General features: G+C 47.8%; 1 protein-coding gene and 1 long non-coding RNA gene across 2 annotated transcripts in view; both read right to left on the reverse strand.

The window, feature by feature from the left end:
- Positions 1 to 8,814, reverse strand: part of cdc14ab (cell division cycle 14Ab) — a 30,576-nt gene extending 21,762 nt beyond the window's left edge. Inside the window, exons 1-10 of the mRNA XM_056413969.1 lie at positions 8,797 to 8,814; positions 8,506 to 8,585; positions 3,335 to 3,401; positions 3,199 to 3,261; positions 2,890 to 2,977; positions 2,558 to 2,788; positions 1,583 to 1,721; positions 1,294 to 1,429; positions 1,064 to 1,164; positions 927 to 974 (exon numbers count right to left, since the gene is read on the reverse strand). Of these exons, the coding sequence (XP_056269944.1) occupies positions 927 to 974; positions 1,064 to 1,164; positions 1,294 to 1,429; positions 1,583 to 1,721; positions 2,558 to 2,788; positions 2,890 to 2,977; positions 3,199 to 3,261; positions 3,335 to 3,401; positions 8,506 to 8,585; positions 8,797 to 8,814 (971 nt within the window). The remainder of the gene's footprint in view (positions 1 to 926; positions 975 to 1,063; positions 1,165 to 1,293; positions 1,430 to 1,582; positions 1,722 to 2,557; positions 2,789 to 2,889; positions 2,978 to 3,198; positions 3,262 to 3,334; positions 3,402 to 8,505; positions 8,586 to 8,796) is intronic.
- LOC130193920 (uncharacterized) lies at positions 4,491 to 5,931 on the reverse strand. Its single transcript, XR_008831726.1, has 2 exons — positions 5,194 to 5,931; positions 4,491 to 4,839 (listed from the first exon to the last, which is right to left on the reverse strand). It is a non-coding gene; the product is annotated as an uncharacterized LOC130193920 (long non-coding RNA).
- Positions 8,815 to 20,417: the final 11,603 nt, after the last annotated feature.

A 20,417-nucleotide genomic window follows, 5' to 3' on the forward strand; every position in this document is an offset into this window, starting at 1 on the left:
TGAGATGAAATACCGATCGCGTTTTCAGCCTATATACGTTGTTTACCTTCGCATTGAAAATGCCTGAAGGTTATGTTTTGATCGCCGTGTATTTATTTATTTATTTATTTGTATGCGTGTTATTCGCAAAACTCAAAAAGTATTGAACCGAATCACATGAAATTTGGTGGGATGATTGTTTATTATCCGGGGACCAGTTGATTAGATTTTGGGATTGATCGGGTCAAATGTCAAGGTCAAAAACAGGTCAAAATGTTCTTGAATCGCATGAAATTTGGTGGGATGATTGGTTATTATCCGGGGACCATTTGATTAGATTTTGGGATCAATCGGGTCAAAGGTCAAGGTCATGGAAAGGTCAAACTCTTTTTTTACCATAGCACGATACATTTTTGTCCAACTGGCATGCAACTAATGCCAAAATGTTCATAATTCAATGCCCAATCTTGTGATATGCGAAGGTATGCGCTCTACCGAGTGCCCATTCTAGTTTCTAAATGTTTGAATGTGGAGTACGTGTGATCGAATACAATATTGTTGACAACACCAAAAAGCTACATAAAAAGCTACCCTTATACTGGAGCTGCGAGCGTGGAGTGGCACTATATGACAATGCGTAATCACTGCCAGAAAGCAGGTCGAAGTACATCCGCCCCGGAGCGGGCGGCTCCAGAATCCTACATGGCGGAGTTATTTCCCCACAGACCCCCGACGGCGGAGCCGCAAATCGCCATATTAAAAGTCATTGTAGCGGCACAATTTTTTCAAGCTGTTATTTTAAGGTACAATTGTTTCATAATGTTACTTTAAAGCTCATGAGTCCTACAGCTATGTTCCAGGAGGTCTCAGGTGTACAGGGGGTCCTTACGATTATCAAACCCTCTCCGGAACATTCCTGGTTCGTGATGTCGTGGTGTAGAAGTTACCTGAGCGGCTGCGAGGCCGACCTGCTGTGAACCTTCACCTCCTCCACTCTGAAAGGAACGACACAATGTGGGCGTGGCGTAAGACCACAGTACCGAAGATACACTGGAGGTTCTGGTCCCGCTCTTGGGCCTGGTACCTGAGGGCTCCTGTGGTGGCGGGTCGGGGTAGACGGCGACTCTTCAAGGCTCTCAGTTTGTCTCCCTGAGTGAGGACCGGTCCGCTGTCCACCGCCTCGCTCTGGTGGAGAAAACAAACACACCTTGACAGATACTGTATCAATATATTTATTTATATATATATACACATATATATATATATACACACATACATATATATATACACATATATATATTGTGTGTGTCGGACCTCGTGCAGACTGTTGTGGGCGGAGTTTAGTGAGAGGTCGTCCATGGTGGTGATGAGATGATGCACCCCTCTCTCCTCCAGCTTGGCCTTCTGGGAACGCTGGCTGTCACCTAGCAACCAGAGCGCCGCTTGCTTCCTGTTATTATACAAATTATTATTATAGTTTACTGCAGTGAAACAAAAACAGTAAAACTGTAGTATGATAGTATTGCTATATTAATAATACTTCTCATCTTACTAGTGCATCTCCATCTTACACACACACACACACACACACACACAGACTCACTCCTCCAGGAAGTTCTGCTGTGGTCCAATCACAGAGCCCGGTCTGCACACTCTGATCCAGGCAACGGCCTCACCTGCCGTGAAGCGGTAGTGTTTCATCAGGTAACAGCCAATCAGAGAGCCCGTCCTGCCCAGACCGGCTGGTGGAGACAGAGTCATGAAGTGAGCTGCACTTATCTGACAGACGGGTTTATTTAGTTTGTTGTCAACAAAACTCATTTTAATATCAAACCTACTGGAGGGAGGAGTTATAGCCCAGGACAGGAAGTAGTTATACGACAGGACAGGAAGTAGTTATACTACAGGACAGGACGTAGTTATAGTACAGGACAGGAAGTAGTTATATCTCAAGACAGGAAGTATATATACACACACAACAGGACAAGAAGTAGTTATATCCCACGACAGGAAGTAGTTATACCTCAGGACAGGAAGTATATATATATACACACACACACACTACAGGACAGGAAGTAGTTATACTAGAGGAGAGGAAGTAGTTATACTACAGGAGAGGAAGTAGTTATATGACAGGACAGGAAGTAGGAAGTAGTTATACCCAAGGACAGGAAGTATATATTCTACAGGACAGGAAGCAGTTATACTAGAGGAGAGGAAGTAGTTATACTACAGGAGAGGAAGTATATATACTACAGGACAGGATATAGGTATACCCCAGGACAGGAAGTATATATACTACAGGACAGGAAGTAGTTATACTAGAGGAGAGGAAGTATATATTCTACAGGACAGGAAGTAGTTATACTAGAGGAGAGGAAGTAGTTATACTACAGGAGAGGAAGTATATATACCACAGGACAGGATATAGTTATACCCCAGGGTAGGAAGTAGTTATACCCCAGGGCAGGAAGTAGTTATACCCCAGGGCAGGAAGTAGTTATACCCCAGGGCAGGAAGTAGTTATACCCCAGGGCAGGAAGTTTCTCCAAATCAACGTCTCTGTGTTAACCCTCACCCTTGCAGTGGATGGCGATGGCGCCGTCCGTGCTCTCACAGATGTGCAGGAAGCGGCGTGTGATGATGTCACTGGGCGTGCTGCCGTCTAAGAAGAAGAGGTCGAAGTGGTCGAAGCCGGCGTCGGTGAAGCGTTTGGAGTCATAGATCTTCTTGTTCAGACGGACGACGGTGGTCACGCTGTGTTTCCTAAAGTACGGGAAATAGGCCTCGGGGGCGTGGAGAGGGTAACCTGCAGGAGGCGGAGCAACCACAGGGGTTACACAGCTTCACCACACTTCATCAGGTGAAGTCATACTGAGGGACAGAGTCAGGGAGTCTCTGTTAACGCACCGTTCTCTAGCTTAGTTTTAGGATGAGGTCCGCTGAAGGCCAGAAACTTCCCCGGGACGATCCAGTTCAGATCTCCATTCTCAACCCGCTGCAGACAGAAGCAGGTTCAAGTCTGTGGCTCAGACACGGGAAACATTACAGGTTCCATCAGGTCCATCTAGTGGTACTGGTGGTACTAGGTGTAGGGCTAGCACTAGCGGTACTGGTAGCGCTAGTGGTACTGGTGGTACTAGGTGTAGGGCTAGCGCTGGTGGTACTTCTAGTACCTATACTGGTGTCAGTAGCAGTTCAGTACTGGGATGCCTTTACCTCGTAGTGTTCGTACTCGTCCACGTCAAACGTCTCAAAGTCAAAGAAGCCGTGCTGCAGAGCCTGAAACACCAACGCACTGTGAGACAGCTCAGTGTTGATGAAGTCTGCTCCCATCCAGCCAATCACAACTCACCTTCCGGATGCCCTGCAGACAGTCGAGCACCGTGAGGTTGAAGGTGCAATTCCCAAAGGAAGCGTCCCTGAAGAGACAGAGACAAGCCGATCAATACATAGCTGATGTCACATGATCTCATTTCTTGATCTATAGCTAAACCTGTGCACCACACACACAACCACACACACACACACTACTGACTCCATGTTTGTTAAATTGATGTATTCTTTGAATAAATGTGTTTATTTGGTCTGTCTCCATTCACGTTGCAGCCTTTGAGTCGGCTTGTGCTTTATATTGATCCTTAGTCTCCCTCAGTTTCACTCAGTCAATGGAGTCAGGTGCCAATCAAGTGCCACCTGTACAGGTCAATCCGGCTGCACCTGGATTCCTGAAGATGGCCAATCAGTGGAGTGGGCCGCGTTTTAAAGTGAGGAAGCCTGAAGAGTTCAGGTTTGTTTGTTGGAGGACACACTGACTGCTCGGTTAGTGGGGGGAGGGTGAGGACAGTAGGTATGTTTGGGGTGCCCTGTGCATTTGTGTCTAGGAACATTAGATGGTTGGTGCTCCCTCTGTATTGTTTTGATAGAACATTGTTGGAGAAGCAGGTGTAACTTCTTCTCTTGATGCTCCTCGCGTACACTTAGTTTGAACCTTGGACAAACTCAGCATAGAACCCCGCCCCCAGACCTCGATATCATGGGTAACGGTAGGTACTACAATGAGTAGAGGTACTACAATGAGTAGAGGTAGGTACTACAACGAGTAACGGGAGGTACTACAATGAGTAGAGGTACTACAATGAGTAGAGGTAGGTACTACAACGAGTAACGGTAGGTACTACAATGAGTAGAGGTACTACAATGAGTAGAGGTAGGTACTACAACGAGTAACGGTAGGTACTACAATGAGTAGAGGTACTACAATGAGTAACGGTAGGTACTACAATGAGTAGAGGTACTACAATGAGTAGAGCAGGGTGTCTACAGGAATAAACCAGTGAAATTTAAGACTTTTTAAGACTTTTTAAGACCACGTCTAAATAAAATTTAAGACCTAATTTACGATGGAAATATACATTAATCTAAATTAATTAATTCAAAGTAAACACACTGATGTCTGTTCAAAATTAACAGTATGGTGTAATGCAAAAGGATAACACAAATGTCATTGCTGTTGTAAATTATATTTATTAATTTATTTTCAGAACATTTAAGTCCCATGAACAAATGTCTCTAAAATTAAGTAAATATATTTAGAAAATACATGCAACATAGTTCCTTTTGAACAAAAAAAATCCATAAAATAACAAATAACATTTCCAGCTGCTTTTAAAATGCAAATTCATTTACATAATAGAATGTATGTGTGTGTGGGTGAGTGTGAGTTCTCATGTCTCTATGTGATGGATGTTTGTGCACAGGTTCATGTCTACTGCTGAGCTTTTGTGAATATACTAGGAAAACAATCCTTTTCAAACTGTATTAATATAAAAACTTCCAGTTGACATTTGGTCCATTCTCCTGGAAAAAAGAAAGAAAAAAGGCAGACATTAGCCATACAACAGTCACCACATCTCTTCATGACACCACCACTTCAGATTAATGTCAGACTGGATAAATAGGAATGAATACTATTTTTACAAATTAAGCAACGTGAGCCATCTCTTGAGCCTAGTGAACACTATGTAGACATATTGACAGGTAAACACCACTCTACTTACTACCATTCTAAAACTATTTTTAATTAGTCTAATTAATGTGTAGTGCGCCTATGCATAGCTGTTATTAACTTGACACATGAGTAAAGCTTAACTATATGAAACACATACTCATATACAAGAGGATAGTTAATACATATATTTATGTTAGACTTACTTTGAGGTGCTGAAGTAGGTCCTGGTGTCATGGCCCATGAGCTCCATAGGATCCTGACTGGACGTGGTCATTTCACCAAGAGCACATGAAGTCCAGCTGTCTGCTCGCGGTGGTCTGGTCCAGAGTCTCGTGGAACAGAATGAAGAACGCACTGCAGCGTTGGTCTTCGGTGATGAGCTCTTTGTTGCAAGGCGCTGGATTTCCTCCGGTGACCTCCAGCGTTGTAGTTGACGTCGTTGCGGGCGGCGGAGCAGCAGCTAGCGGCGGAGCAGGAGCTAGCCCCGCGGGCTGCTGGCGGCCTTCGCTAGTCTCTGTGCTTCTTGCTCTGCTCGTGAGATTCCACCGCTGGAAAGTCTCGCGACACATAACGCAGCTTCAGAAGCATTTCACCCACCGTGACCAGAAACACTCGTTCTTTTCAAGCCGTTGTTGAACTTGCATCCTGCCATGTTTTCTAAAGTAGCCGATGCTTCATGTTGTAGGGGATGGGACCGAATACGCGGTGCTCACCCGTGTGCGCGCATCACGGCAGAGCTTCGATGCCGGCGCGCACATCGCTCTGTCGCGCGAGCCGAGAATTGTTTGCGGGGGGGGGATTTCACCCTGTTATAGGGGAAACACTGGAGTTGATAAGCGTGTCTTCTTGTCTGATCAATACGCAACTGTGAGGTGCGCGAATGGACCGAGCGGACAGCTGCTGATCACTCAACAGCCCGACCTGCACGAATAGACGGTGCGCGCGCAGCTAAACATATTTTTTGGGAGCACCGAAGACCCATTTTAACCCAGGAAAACCCCTGGACATGACACCCAAAAAATTTAAGACCAATCCAATCTGAATTTAAGACAATTTAAGACTTTTTAAGGCCTTATTTTTAGGAAAAGCAATTTAAGACTTTTTAAGACTTTTTAAGGACCCGCGGACACCCTGTAGAGGTAGGTACTACAACGAGTAACGGTAGGTACTACAATGAGTAGGGGTACTACAACGAGTAACGGTAGGTACTACAATGAGTAGGGGTACTACAATGAGTAACGGTAGGTACTACAATGAGTAGGGGTAGGTACTACAATGAGTAGAGGTACTACAATGAGTAGAGGTAGGTACTACAACGAGTAACGGTAGGTACTACAATGAGTAGAGGTACTACAATGATTAACGGTAGGTACTACAATGAGTAGAGGTACTACAATGAGTAACGGTAGGTACTACAATGAGTAGAGGTACTACAATGATTAACGGTAGGTACTACAATGAGTAGAGGTACTACAATGAGTAACGGTAGGTACTACAATGAGTAGAGGTACTACAACGATTAACGGTAGGTACTACAATAAGTAGAGGTACTACAATGAGTAACGGTAGGTACTACAATGAGTAGAGGTACTACGATGAGTAGAGGTAGGTACTACAACGAGTAACGGTAGGCACTACAATGAGTAGGGGTACTACAATGAGTAGGGGTACTACAATGAGTAGAGGTAGGTACTACAATGAATAGGGGTATTACAATGAGTAACGGTAGGTACTACAATGAGTAGGGGTAGGTACTACAATGAGTAGAGGTACTACAATGAGTAGAGGTAGGTACTACAATGAGTAACGGTAGGTACTACAATGAGTAGAGGTACTACAATGAGTAGAGGTAGGTACTACAATGATTAACGGTAGGTACTACAATGATTAACGGTAGGTACTACAATGAGTAACGGTAGGTACTACAATGAGTAGAGGTACTACAATGAGTAACGGTAGGTACTACAATGAGTAGAGGTACTACAATGAGTAACGGTAGGTACTACTGGTGGAGTAGAGGTACTACAATGAGTAGGGGTACTACAATGAGTAGAGGTAGGTACTACAATGAGTAGAGGTAGGTACTACAATGAGTAGGGGTACTACAATGAGTAGGGGCCCTACAATGAGTAGAGGTAGGTACTACAATGAGTAGAGGTACTACAATGAGTAGAGGTACTACAATGAGTAGAGGTACTACAATGAGAAGAGGTACTACAATGAGTAGAGGTACTACAACAAGTAACGGTAGGTACTACAATGAGTAGAGGTAGGTACTACAACGAGTAGGGGTACTACAATGGTAGGGTACTACAATGGTAGATGGGTGGGTACTACAATGAGTAGAGGTACTACAATGAGTAGAGGTACTACGATGGGTAGCGCTAGGTACTACGATGGGTAGAGGTATTACGATGGGTAGCGCTAGGTATTACGATGGGTAGCGCTAGGTACTACGATGGGTAGAGGTATTACGATGGGTAGCGCTAGGTATTACGATGGGTAGCTACGATGGATAGAGGTATTACGATGGGTAGCGCTAGGTACTACGATGGGTAGAGGTATTACGATGGGTAGAGGTACTACGATGGGTAGAGGTACTACGATGGGTAGCGCTAGGTACTACGATGGGTAGAGGTATTACGATGGGTAGAGGTATTACGATGGGTAGCGCTAGGTACTACGATGGGTAGAGGTATTACGATGGGTAGAGGTATTACGATGGGTAGCGCTAGGTACTACGATGGGTAGAGGTATTACGATGGGTAGCGCTAGGTACTACGATGGGTAGAGGTACTACGATGGGTAGAGGTATTACGATGGGTAGCGCTAGGTATTACGATGGGTAGCGTTACTACGATGGGTAGAGGTACTACGATGGGTAGAGGTATTACGATGGGTAGAGGTATTACGATGGGTAGAGGTATTACGATGGGTAGAGGTACTACGATGGGTAGAGGTACTACGATGGGTAGAGGTACTACGATGGGTAGAGGTACTACGATGGGTAGAGGTACTACGATGGGTAGAGGTACTACGATGGGTAGAGGTACTACGATGGGTAGAGGTACTACAATGGGTAGAGGTACTACGATGGGTAGAGGTACTACAATGGGTAGAGGTACTACGATGGGTAGAGGTACTACAATGGGTAGAGGTACTACAATGGGTAGAGGTACTACAATGGGTAGAGGTACTACAATGGGTAGAGGTACTACGATGGGTAGAGGTACTACAATGGGTAGAGGTACTACGATGGGTAGAGGTACTACAATGGGTAGAGGTACTACAATGGGTAGAGGTACTACAATGGGTAGAGGTACTACAATGGGTAGAGGTACTACAATGGGTAGAGGTACTATGATGGGTAGAGGTACTACAATGGGTAGAGGTACTACAATGGGTAGAGGTACTATGATGGGTAGAGGTACTACAATGGGTAGAGGTACTACAATGGGTAGAGGTATTACGATGGGTAGCGCTAGGTAGAGGTACTGCTGCAGTGGAGGATTCACCTGAAGGGCAGGTAGGAGGAGTTGGACCCAGACGTCAGAGCTCTGTAAGCCTCCTCTGGAGTTTTCTTCAGGTAGATCACCTAATGGAGACACACGGGTAAACAGTGACTGGATGTCATGGAGCCAACAGTCGTAATGCTAAGCTAAGCACGTTGCATCATACAGGAACACAAGCCCCTCAGGCAGAAAACTAACATTTTTAATTAATTCTCAACATCACGTTCTTGTCTGATCCTCACAGCTGCCCCTGAACGCAGAGTAGAATTACTAATCCATCTTCTATCACTTCACTTCCATCAACTTCTTCATCCCCCCCCTTTTTCACCCCCACTGTCTCCTAATCAAGTTCTTACCTTGGTGACCTCCACTCTGTCCTTATCCTTCACTCTGCTAAAGCATCCTCACTCTCCTCTGTCCTTATCCTTCACTGCTAGAGCAGCATCTCTCTCCTCTGTCCTTATCCTTCACTCTGCTAGAGCATCCTCTCTCCTCTGTCCTTATCCTTCACTCTGCTAGAGCATCCTCTCTCCTCTGTCCTTATCCTTCACTCTGCTAGAGCATCCTCTCTCTCCTCTGTCCTTATCCTTCACTCTGCTAGAGCATCCTCTCTCCTCTGCCCTTATCCTTCACTCTGCTAGAGCATCCTCTCTCTCCTCTGTCCTTATCCTTCACTCTGCTAGAGCAGCCTCTCTCCTCTGTCCTTATCCTTCACTCTGCTAGAGCATCCTCTCTCTCCTCTGTCCTTATCCTTCACTCTGCTAGAGCATCCTCTCTCCTCTGTCCTTATCCTTCACTCTGCTAGAGCATCCTCTCTCCTCTGTCCTTATCCTTCACTCTGCTAGAGCATCCTCTCTCCTCTGTCCTTATCCTTCACTCTGCTAGAGCATCCTCTCTCCTCTGTCCTTATCCTTCACTCTGCTAGAGCATCCTCTCTCCTCTGTCCTTATCCTTCACTCTGCTAGAGCATCCTCTCTCCTCTGTCCTTATCCTTCACTCTGCTAGAGCATCCTCTCTCTCCTCTGTCCTTATCCTTCACTCTGCTAGAGCATCCTCTCTCCTCTGTCCTTATCCTTCACTCTGCTAGAGCATCCTCTCTCCTCTGTCCTTATCCTTCACTCTGCTAGAGCATCCTCTCTCTCCTCTGTCCTTATCCTTCACTCTGCTAGAGCATCCTCTCTCTCTGTCCTTATCCTTCACTCTGCTAGAGCATCCTCTCTCTCCTCTGTCCTTATCCTTCACTCTGCTAGAGCATCCTCTCTCCTCTGTCCTTATCCTTCACTCTGCTAGAGCATCCTCTCTCCTCTGTCCTTATCCTTCACTCTGCTAGAGCATCCTCTCTCCTCTGTCCTTATCCTAAACTCTGCTAGAGCATCCTCTCTCCTCTGCCCTTATCCTTCACTCTGCTAGAGCATCCTCTCTCTCCTCTGTCCTTATCCTTCACTCTGCTAGAGCATCCTCTCTCCTCTGTCCTTATCCTTCACTCTGCTAGAGCATCCTCTCTCTCCTCTGTCCTTATCCTTCACTCTGCTAGAGCATCCTCTCCTCTGCCCTTATCCTTCACTCTGCTAGAGCATCCTCTCTCCTCTGTCCTTATCCTTCACTCTGCTAGAGCATCCTCTCTCCTCTGTCCTTATCCTTCACTCTGCTAGAGCATCCTCTCTCCTCTGTCCTTATCCTTCACTCTGCTAGAGCATCCTCTCTCCTCTGTCCTTATCCTTCACTCTGCTAGAGCATCCTCTCTCCTCTGTCCTTATCCTTCACTCTGCTAGAGCAGCCTCTCCTCTGTCCTTATCCTTCACTCTGCTAGAGCATCCTCTCTCCTCTGTCCTTATCCTTCACTCTGCTAGAGCATCCTCTCTCTCTCTGTCCTTATCCTTCACTCTGCTAGAGCATCCTCTCTCCTCTGTCCTTATCCTTCACTCTGCTAGAGCATCCTCTCTCTCTGTCCTTATCCTTCACTCTGCTAGAGCATCCTCTCTCCTCTGTCCTTATCCTTCACTCTGCTAGAGCATCCTCTCTCCTCTGTCCTTATCCTTCACTCTGCTAGAGCATCCTCTCTCCTCTGTCCTTATCCTTCACTCTGCTAGAGCATCCTCTCTCCTCTGTCCTTATCCTTCACTCTGCTAGAGCATCCTCTCTCTCCTCTGTCCTTATCCTTCACTCTGCTAGAGCATCCTCTCTCCTCTGTCCTTATCCTTCACTCTGCTAGAGCATCCTCTCTCTCCTCTGTCCTTATCCTTCACTCTGCTAGAGCATCCTCTCTCCTCTGTCCTTATCCTTCACTCTGCTAGAGCATCCTCTCTCCTCTGTCCTTATCCTTCACTCTGCTAGAGCATCCTCTCTCCTCTGTCCTTATCCTTCACTCTGCTAGAGCATCCTCTCTCTCCTCTGTCCTTATCCTTCACTCTGCTAGAGCATCCTCTCTCCTCTGTCCTTATCCTTCACTCTGCTAGAGCATCCTCTCTCCTCTGTCCTTATCCTTCACTCTGCTAGAGCATCCTCTCTCCTCTGTCCTTATCCTTCACTCTGCTAGAGCATCCTCTCTCCTCTGTCCTTATCCTTCACTCTGCTAGAGCATCCTCTCTCTCCTCTGTCCTTATCCTTCACTCTGCTAGAGCATCCTCTCTCCTCTGTCCTTATCCTTCACTCTGCTAGAGCATCCTCTCTCCTCTGTCCTTATCCTTCACTCTGCTAGAGCATCTCTCTCCTCTGTCCTTATCCTTCACTCTGCTAGAGCATCCTCTCTCCTCTGTCCTTATCCTTCACTCTGCTAGAGCATCCTCTCTCCTCTGTCCTTATCCTTCACTCTGCTAGAGCATCCTCTCTCCTCTGTCCTTATCCTTCACTCTGCTAGAGCATCCTCTCCTCTGTCCTTATCCTTCACTCTGCTAGAGCATCCTCTCTCCTCTGTCCTTATCCTTCACTCTGCTAGAGCATCCTCTCTCCTCTGTCCTTATCCTTCACTCTGCTAGAGCATCCTCTCCTCTGTCCTTATCCTTCACTCTGCTAGAGCATCCTCTCTCTCCTCTGTCCTTATCCTTCACTCTGCTAGAGCATCCTCTCTCCTCTGTCCTTATCCTTCACTCTGCTAGAGCATCCTCTCTCCTCTGTCCTTATCCTTCACTCTGCTAGAGCATCCTCTCTCCTCTGTCCTTATCCTTCACTCTGCTAGAGCATCCTCTCTCCTCTGTCCTTATCCTTCACTCTGCTAGAGCATCCTCTCTCCTCTGTCCTTATCCTTCACTCTGCTAGAGCATCCTCTCTCTCCTCTGTCCTTATCCTTCACTCTGCTAGAGCATCCTCTCTCCTCTGTCCTTATCCTTCACTCTGCTAGAGCATCCTCTCTCCTCTGTCCTTATCCTTCACTCTGCTAGAGCATCCTCTCTCCTCTGTCCTTATCCTTCACTCTGCTAGAGCATCCTCTCATCTCTGTCCTTACCCTTCACTCTGCTAGAGCATCCTCTCTCGTCTGTCCTTATCCTTCACTCTGCTAGAGCATCCTCTCTCCTCTGTCCTTATCCTTCACTCTGCTAGAGCATCCTCTCTCCTCTGTCCTTATCCTTCACTCTGCTAGAGCATCCTCTCTCCTCTGTCCTTATCCTTCACTCTGCTAGAGCATCCTCTCTCCTCTGTCCTTATCCTTCACTCTGCTAGAGCATCCTCTCTCTCCTCTGTCCTTATCCTTCACTCTGCTGCAGCATACTCTCTCCTCTGTCCTTATCCTTCACTCTGCTAGAGCATCCTCTCTCCTCTGTCCTTATCCTTCACTCTGCTAGAGCATCCTCTCTCCTCTGTCCTTATCCTTCACTCTGCTAGAGCATCCTCTCCTCTGTCCTTATCCTTCACTCTGCTAGAGCATCCTCTCTCTCTGTCCTTATCCTTCACTCTGCTAGAGCATCCTCTCTCCTCTGTCTTATCCTTCACTCTGCTAGAGCATCCTCTCTCCTCTGTCCTTATCCTAAACTCTGCTAGAGCATCCTCTCTCCTCTGTCCTTATCCTTCACTCTGCTAGAGCATCCTCTCCTCTGCCCTTATCCTAAACTCTGCTAGAGAATCCTCTCTCTCCTTATCCTTCACTCTGCTAGAGCATCCTCTCGACTCTGTCCTTATCCTTCACTCTGCTAGAGCATCCTCTCTCCTCTGTCCTTATCCTTCACTCTGCTAGAGCATCCTCTCCTCTGCCCTTATCCTTCACTCTGCTAGAGCATCCTCTCTCCTCTGTCCTTATCCTTCACTCTGCTAGAGCATCCTCTCTCCTCTGTCCTTATCCTTCACTCTGCTAGAGCATCCTCTCTCTCCTCTGTCCTTATCCTTCACTCTGCTAGAGCATCCTCTGTCCTCTGTCCTTATCCTTCACTCTGCTAGAGCATCCTCTCCTCTGTCCTTATCCTTCACTCTGCTAGAGCATCCTCTCTCCTCTGTCCTTATCCTTCACTCTGCTAGAGCATCCTCTCTCCTCTGTCCTTATCCTTCACTCTGCTAGAGCATCCTCTCTCCTCTGCCCTTATCCTAAACTCTGCTAGAGCATCCTCTCTCCTCTGTCCTTATCCTTCACTCTGCTAGAGCATCCTCTCTCCTCTGCCCTTATCCTAAACTCTGCTAGAGAATCCTCTCTCCTCTGTCCTTATCCTTCACTCTGCTAGAGCATCCTCTCTCCTCTGTCCTTATCCTTCACTCTGCTAGAGCATCCTCTCTCTCCTCTGTCCTTATCCTTCACTCTGCTAGAGCAGCATCTCTCTCCTCTGTCCTTATCCTTCACTCTGCTAGAGCATCCTCTCTCCTCTGTCCTTATCCTTCACTCTGCTAGAGCATCCTCTCTCCTCTGTCCTTATCCTTCACTCTGCTAGAGCATCTCTCTCCTCTGTCCTTATCCTTCACTCTGCTAGAGCATCCTCTCTCCTCTGTCCTTATCCTTCACTCTGCTAGAGCATCCTCTCTCTCCTCTGTCCTTATCCTTCACTCTGCTAGAGCATCCTCTCTCCTCTGTCCTTATCCTTCACTCTGCTAGAGCATCCTCTCTCCTCTGTCCTTATCCTTCACTCTGCTAGAGCATCCTCTCTCTCTGTCCTTATCCTTCACTCTGCTAGAGCATCCTCTCTCCTCTGTCCTTATCCTTCACTCTGCTAGAGCATCCTCTCTCTCCTCTGTCCTTATCCTTCACTCTGCTAGAGCATCCTCTCTCCTCTGTCCTTATCCTTCACTCTGCTAGAGCAGCCTCTCTCTCTGTCCTTATCCTTCACTCTGCTAGAGCATCCTCTCTCCTCTGTCCTTATCCTTCACTCTGCTAGAGCATCCTCTCTCCTCTGTCCTTATCCTTCACTCTGCTAGAGCATCCTCTCTCCTCTGCCCTTATCCTAAACTCTGCTAGAGCATCCTCTCTCCTGTCCTTATCCTTCACTCTGCTAGAGCATCCTCTCTCCTCTGTCCTTATCCTAAACTCTGCTAGAGCATCCTCTCTCCTCTGTCCTTATCCTTCACTCTGCTAGAGCAGCATCTCTCTCCTCTGTCCTTATCCTTCACTCTGCTAGAGCATCCTCTCTCCTCTGTCCTTATCCTTCACTCTGCTAGAGCATCCTCTCTCCTCTGTCCTTATCCTTCACTCTGCTAGAGCATCCTCTCTCCTCTGTCCTTATCCTTCACTCTGCTAGAGCATCCTCTCTCCTCTGTCCTTATCCTTCACTCTGCTAGAGCATCCTCTCTCTCCTCTGTCCTTATCCTTCACTCTGCTAGAGCATCCTCTCTCCTCTGTCCTTATCCTTCACTCTGCTAGAGCATCCTCTCTCCTCTGTCCTTATCCTTCACTCTGCTAGAGCATCCTCTCTCTCCTCTGTCCTTATCCTTCACTCTGCTGAGCATCCTCTCTCCTCTGTCCTTATCCTTCACTCTGCTAGAGCATCCTCTCTCCTCTGTCCTTATCCTTCACTCTGCTAGAGCATCCTCTCTCTCCTCTGTCCTTATCCTTCACTCTGCTAGAGCATCCTCTCTCCTCTGTCCTTATCCTTCACTCTGCTAGAGCATCCTCTCTCCTCTGTCCTTATCCTTCACTCTGCTAGAGCATCCTCTCTCCTCTGTCCTTATCCTTCACTCTGCTAGAGCATCCTCTCTCCTCTGTCCTTATCCTTCACTCTGCTAGAGCATCCTCTCTCCTCTGTCCTTATCCTTCACTCTGCTAGAGCATCCTCTCTCCTCTGTCCTTATCCTTCACTCTGCTAGAGCATCCTCTCTCCTCTGTCCTTATCCTTCACTCTGCTAGAGCATCCTCTCTCTCCTCTGTCCTTATCCTTCACTCTGCTAGAGCATCCTCTCTCCTCTGTCCTTATCCTTCACTCTGCTAGAGCATCCTCTCTCCTCTGTCCTTATCCTTCACTCTGCTAGAGCATCCTCTCTCCTCTGTCCTTATCCTTCACTCTGCTGAAGCATCCTCTCTCCTCTGTCCTTATCCTTCACTCTGCTAGGCATCCTCTCTCCTCTGTCCTTATCCTTCACTCTGCTAGAGCATCCTCTCTCCTCTGTCCTTATCCTTCACTCTGCTAGAGCATCCTCTCTCCTCTGTCCTTATCCTTCACTCTGCTAGAGCATCCTCTCTCTCCTCTGTCCTTATCCTTCACTCTGCTAGAGCATCCTCTCTCCTCTGTCCTTATCCTTCACTCTGCTAGAGCATCCTCTCTCCTCTGTCCTTATCCTTCACTCTGCTAGAGCATCCTCTGCCCTTCACTCTGCTAGAGCATCCTCTCTCTCCTCTGTCCTTATCCTTCACTCTGCTAGAGCATCCTCTCTCCTCTGTCCTTATCCTTCACTCTGCTAGAGCATCCTCTCCTCTGTCCTTATCCTTCACTCTGCTAGAGCATCCTCTCTCCTCTGTCCTTATCCTTCACTCTGCTAGAGCATCCTCTCTCCTCTGTCCTTATCCTTCACTCTGCTAGAGCATCCTCTCTCCTCTGTCCTTATCCTTCCTCTGCTAGAGCATCCTCTCCTCTGTCCTTATCCTTCACTCTGCTAGAGCATCCTCTCTCTCCTCTGTCCTTATCCTTCACTCTGCTAGAGCATCCTCTCTCCTCTGTCCTTATCCTTCACTCTGCTAGAGCATCCTCTCCTCTGTCCTTATCCTTCACTCTGCTAGAGCATCCTCTCTCTCCTCTGTCCTTATCCTTCACTCTGCTAGAGCATCCTCTCTCTCCTTATCCTTCACTCTGCTAGAGCATCCTCTCTCCTCTGTCCTTATCCTTCACTCTGCTAGAGCATCCTCTCTCTCCTCTGTCCTTATCCTTCACTCTGCTAGAGCATCCTCTCTCCTCTGTCCTTATCCTTCACTCTGCTAGAGCATCCTCTCTCTCCTCTGTCCTTATCCTTCACTCTGCTAGAGCATCCTCTCTCCTCTGTCCTTATCCTTCACTCTGCTAGAGCATCCTCTCTCCTCTGTCCTTATCCTTCACTCTGCTAGAGCATCCTCTCTCTCCTCTGTCCTTATCCTTCACTCTGCTAGAGCATCCTCTCTCCTCTGTCCTTATCCTTCACTCTGCTAGGGCATCCTCTCTCCTCTGTCCTTATCCTTCACTCTGCTAGAGCATCCTCTCTCCTCTGTCCTTATCCTTCACTCTGCTAGAGCATCCTCTCTCCTCTGTCCTTATCCTTCACTCTGCTAGAGCATCCTCTCTCCTCTGTCCTTATCCTTCACTCTGCTAGAGCATCCTCTCTCCTCTGTCCTTATCCTTCACTCTGCTAGAGCATCCTCTCTCCTCTGTCCTTATCCTTCACTCTGCTAGAGCATCCTCTCCTCTGTCCTTATCCTTCACTGTGCTAGAGCATCCTCGCCTCTGTCCTTATCCTTCACTCTGCTAGAGCATCCTCTCTCCTCTGTCCTTATCCTTCACTCTGCTAGAGCATCCTCTCTCCTTATCCTTCACTCTGCTAGAGCATCCTCTCTCCTCTGTCCTTATCCTTCACTCTGCTAGAGCATCCTCTCTCCTCTGTCCTTATCCTTCACTCTGCTAGAGCATCCTCTCTCCTCTGTCCTTATCCTTCACTCTGCTAGAGCATCCTCTCTCTCCTCTGTCCTTATCCTTCACTCTGCTAGAGCATCCTCTCTCCTCTGTCCTTATCCTTCACTCTGCTAGAGCATCCTCTCTCCTCTGTCCTTATCCTTCACTCTGCTAGAGCATCCTCTCTCCTCTGTCCTTATCCTTCACTCTGCTAGAGCATCCTCTCTCCTCTGTCCTTATCCTTCACTCTGCTAGAGCATCCTCTCTCCTCTGTCCTTATCCTTCACTCTGCTAGAGCATCTCTCTCCTCTGTCCTTATCCTTCACTCTGCTAGAGCATCCTCTCTCTCCTCTGTCCTTATCCTTCACTCTGCTAGAGCATCCTCTCTCCTCTGTCCTTATCCTTCACTCTGCTAGAGCATCCTCTCTCCTCTGTCCTTATCCTTCACTCTGCTAGAGCATCCTCTCTCTCCTCTGTCCTTATCCTTCACTCTGCTAGAGCATCCTCTCTCCTCTGTCCTTATCCTTCACTCTGCTAGAGCATCCTCTCTCTCCTCTGTCCTTATCCTTCACTCTGCTAGAGCATCCTCTCTCTCCTCTGTCCTTATCCTTCACTCTGCTAGAGCATCCTCTCTCCTCTGCCCTTATCCTAAACTCTGCTAGAGCATCCTCTCTCCTCTGTCCTTATCCTTCACTCTGCTAGAGCATCCTCTCTCCTCTGTCCTTATCCTTCACTCTGCTAGAGCATCCTCTCTCCTCTGTCCTTATCCTTCACTCTGCTAGAGCATCCTCTCTCCTCTGTCCTTATCCTTCACTCTGCTAGAGCATCCTCTCTCCTCTGTCCTTATCCTTCACTCTGCTAAAGCATCCTCACTCTCCTCTGTCCTTATCCTTCACTCTGCTAGAGCATCCTCTCCTCTGTCCTTATCCTTCACTCTGCTAAAGCATCCTCACTCTCCTCTGTCCTTATCCTTCACTCTGCTAGAGCATCCTCTCTCCTCTGTCCTTATCCTTCACTCTGCTAGAGCATCCTCTCTCCTCTGTCCTTATCCTTCACTCTGCTAAAGCATCTCTCTCCTCTGTCCTTATCCTTCACTCTGCTAGAGCATCCTCTTCTCTGTCCTTATCCTTCACTCTGCTAGAGCATCCTCTCTCTCTGTCCTTATCCTTCACTCTGCTAGAGCATCCTCTCTCCTCTGTCCTTATCCTTCACTCTGCTAGAGCATCCTCTCTCCTCTGTCCTTATCCTTCACTCTGCTAGAGCATCCTCTCTCCTCTGTCCTTATCCTTCACTCTGCTAGAGCATCCTCTCTCCTCTGTCCTTATCCTTCACTCTGCTAGAGCATCCTCTCTCCTCTGTCCTTATCCTTCACTCTGCTAGAGCATCCTCTCTCCTCTGTCCTTATCCTTCACTCTGCTAGAGCAGCATCTCTCTCCTCTGTCCTTATCCTTCACTCTGCTAGAGCATCCTCTCTCCTCTGTCCTTATCCTTCACTCTGCTAGAGCATCCTCTCCTCTGTCCTTATCCTTCACTCTGCTAGAGCATCCTCTCCTCTGTCCTTATCCTTCACTCTGCTAGAGCATCCTCTCTCCTCTGCCCTTATCCTTCACTCTGCTAGAGCATCCTCTCCTCTGTCCTTATCCTTCACTCTGCTAGAGCATCCTCTCTCCTCTGTCCTTATCCTTCACTCTGCTAGAGCATCCTCTGCCCTTATCCTTCACTCTGCTAGAGCATCCTCTCTCTCCTCTGTCCTTATCCTTCACTCTGCTAGAGCATCCTCTCCTCTGTCCTTATCCTTCACTCTGCTAGAGCATCCTCTCTCCTCTGTCCTTATCCTTCACTCTGCTAGAGCATCCTCTCTCCTCTGTCCTTATCCTTCACTCTGCTAGAGCATCCTCTCCTCTGTCCTTATCCTTCACTCTGCTAGAGCATCCTCTCTCCTCTGTCCTTATCCTTCACTCTGCTAGAGCATCCTCTCTCTCCTCTGTCCTTATCCTTCACTCTGCTAGAGCATCCTCTCTCCTCTGTCCTTATCCTTCACTCTGCTAGAGCATCCTCTCTCCTCTGTCCTTATCCTTCACTCTGCTAGAGCATCCTCTCTCTCCTCTGTCCTTATCCTTCACTCTGCTAGAGCATCCTCTCTCTCCTCTGTCCTTATCCTTCACTCTGCTAGAGCATCCTCTGCCCTTATCCTTCACTCTGCTAGAGCATCCTCTCTCCTCTGTCCTTATCCTTCACTCTGCTAGAGCATCCTCTCTCTCCTCTGTCCTTATCCTTCACTCTGCTAGAGCATCCTCTCTCCTCTGTCCTTATCCTAAACTCTGCTAGAGCAGCCTCTCTCTCCTCTGCCCTTATCCTTCACTCTGCTAGAGCATCCTCTCTCTCCTCTGTCCTTATCCTTCACTCTGCTAGAGCATCCTCTCTCCTCTGTCCTTATCCTTCACTCTGCTAAAGCATCCTCTCTCTCCTCTGTCCTTATCCTTCACTCTGCTAGAGCATCCTCTCTCTCCTCTGTCCTTATCCTTCACTCTGCTAGAGCATCCTCTCTCCTCTGTCCTTATCCTTCACTCTGCTAGAGCATCCTCTCTCTCCTCTGTCCTTATCCTTCACTCTGCTAGAGCATCCTCTCTCCTCTGTCCTTATCCTTCACTCTGCTAGAGCATCCTCTCTCCTCTGTCCTTATCCTTCACTCTGCTAGAGCATCCTCTCTCTCCTCTGTCCTTATCCTTCACTCTGCTAGAGCATCCTCTCTCCTCTGTCCTTATCCTTCACTCTGCTAGAGCATCCTCTCTCCTCTGTCCTTATCCTTCACTCTGCTAGAGCATCCTCTCTCTCCTCTGTCCTTATCCTTCACTCTGCTAGAGCAGCATCTCTCTCCTCTGTCCTTATCCTTCACTCTGCTAGAGCATCCTCTCTCCTCTGTCCTTATCCTTCACTCTGCTAGAGCATCCTCTCTCTCCTCTGTCCTTATCCTTCACTCTGCTGAGCATCCTCTCTCCTCTGTCCTTATCCTTCACTCTGCTAGAGCATCCTCTCTCTCCTCTGTCCTTATCCTTCACTCTGCTAGAGCATCCTCTCTCTCCTCTGTCCTTATCCTTCACTCTGCTAGAGCATCCTCTCTCCTCTGTCCTTATCCTTCACTCTGCTAGAGCATCCTCTCTCTCCTCTGTCCTTATCCTTCACTCTGCTAGAGCATCCTCTCTCTCCTCTGTCCTTATCCTTCACTCTGCTAGAGCATCCTCTCTCCTCTGTCCTTATCCTTCACTCTGCTAGAGCATCCTCTCTCCTCTGTCCTTATCCTTCACTCTGCTAGAGCATCCTCTCTCTCCTCTGTCCTTATCCTTCACTCTGCTAGAGCATCCTCTCTCCTCTGTCCTTATCCTTCACTCTGCTAGAGCATCCTCTCTCCTCTGTCCTTATCCTTCACTCTGCTAGAGCATCCTCTCTCTCCTCTGTCCTTATCCTTCACTCTGCTAGAGCATCCTCTCTCCTCTGCCCTTATCCTAAACTCTGCTAGAGAATCCTCTCTCTCCTTATCCTTCACTCTGCTAGAGCATCCTCTCTCTCCTCTGTCCTTATCCTTCACTCTGCTAGAGCATCCTCTCTCCTCTGTCCTTATCCTTCACTCTGCTAGAGCATCCTCTCTCTCCTCTGTCCTTATCCTTCACTCTGCTAGAGCATCCTCTCTCTCCTCTGTCCTTATCCTTCACTCTGCTAGAGCATCCTCTCTCCTCTGTCCTTATCCTTCACTCTGCTAGAGCATCCTCTCTCTCCTCTGTCCTTATCCTTCACTCTGCTAGAGCATCCTCTCTCTCCTCTGTCCTTATCCTTCACTCTGCTAGAGCATCCTCTCTCTCCTCTGTCCTTATCCTTCACTCTGCTAGAGCATCCTCTCTCTCCTCTGTCCTTATCCTTCACTCTGCTAGAGCATCC

This window comes from Pseudoliparis swirei, chromosome 5, assembly GCF_029220125.1.
Source record: "Pseudoliparis swirei isolate HS2019 ecotype Mariana Trench chromosome 5, NWPU_hadal_v1, whole genome shotgun sequence".
Classification (NCBI taxonomy): Eukaryota; Metazoa; Chordata; class Actinopteri; order Perciformes; family Liparidae; genus Pseudoliparis; species Pseudoliparis swirei.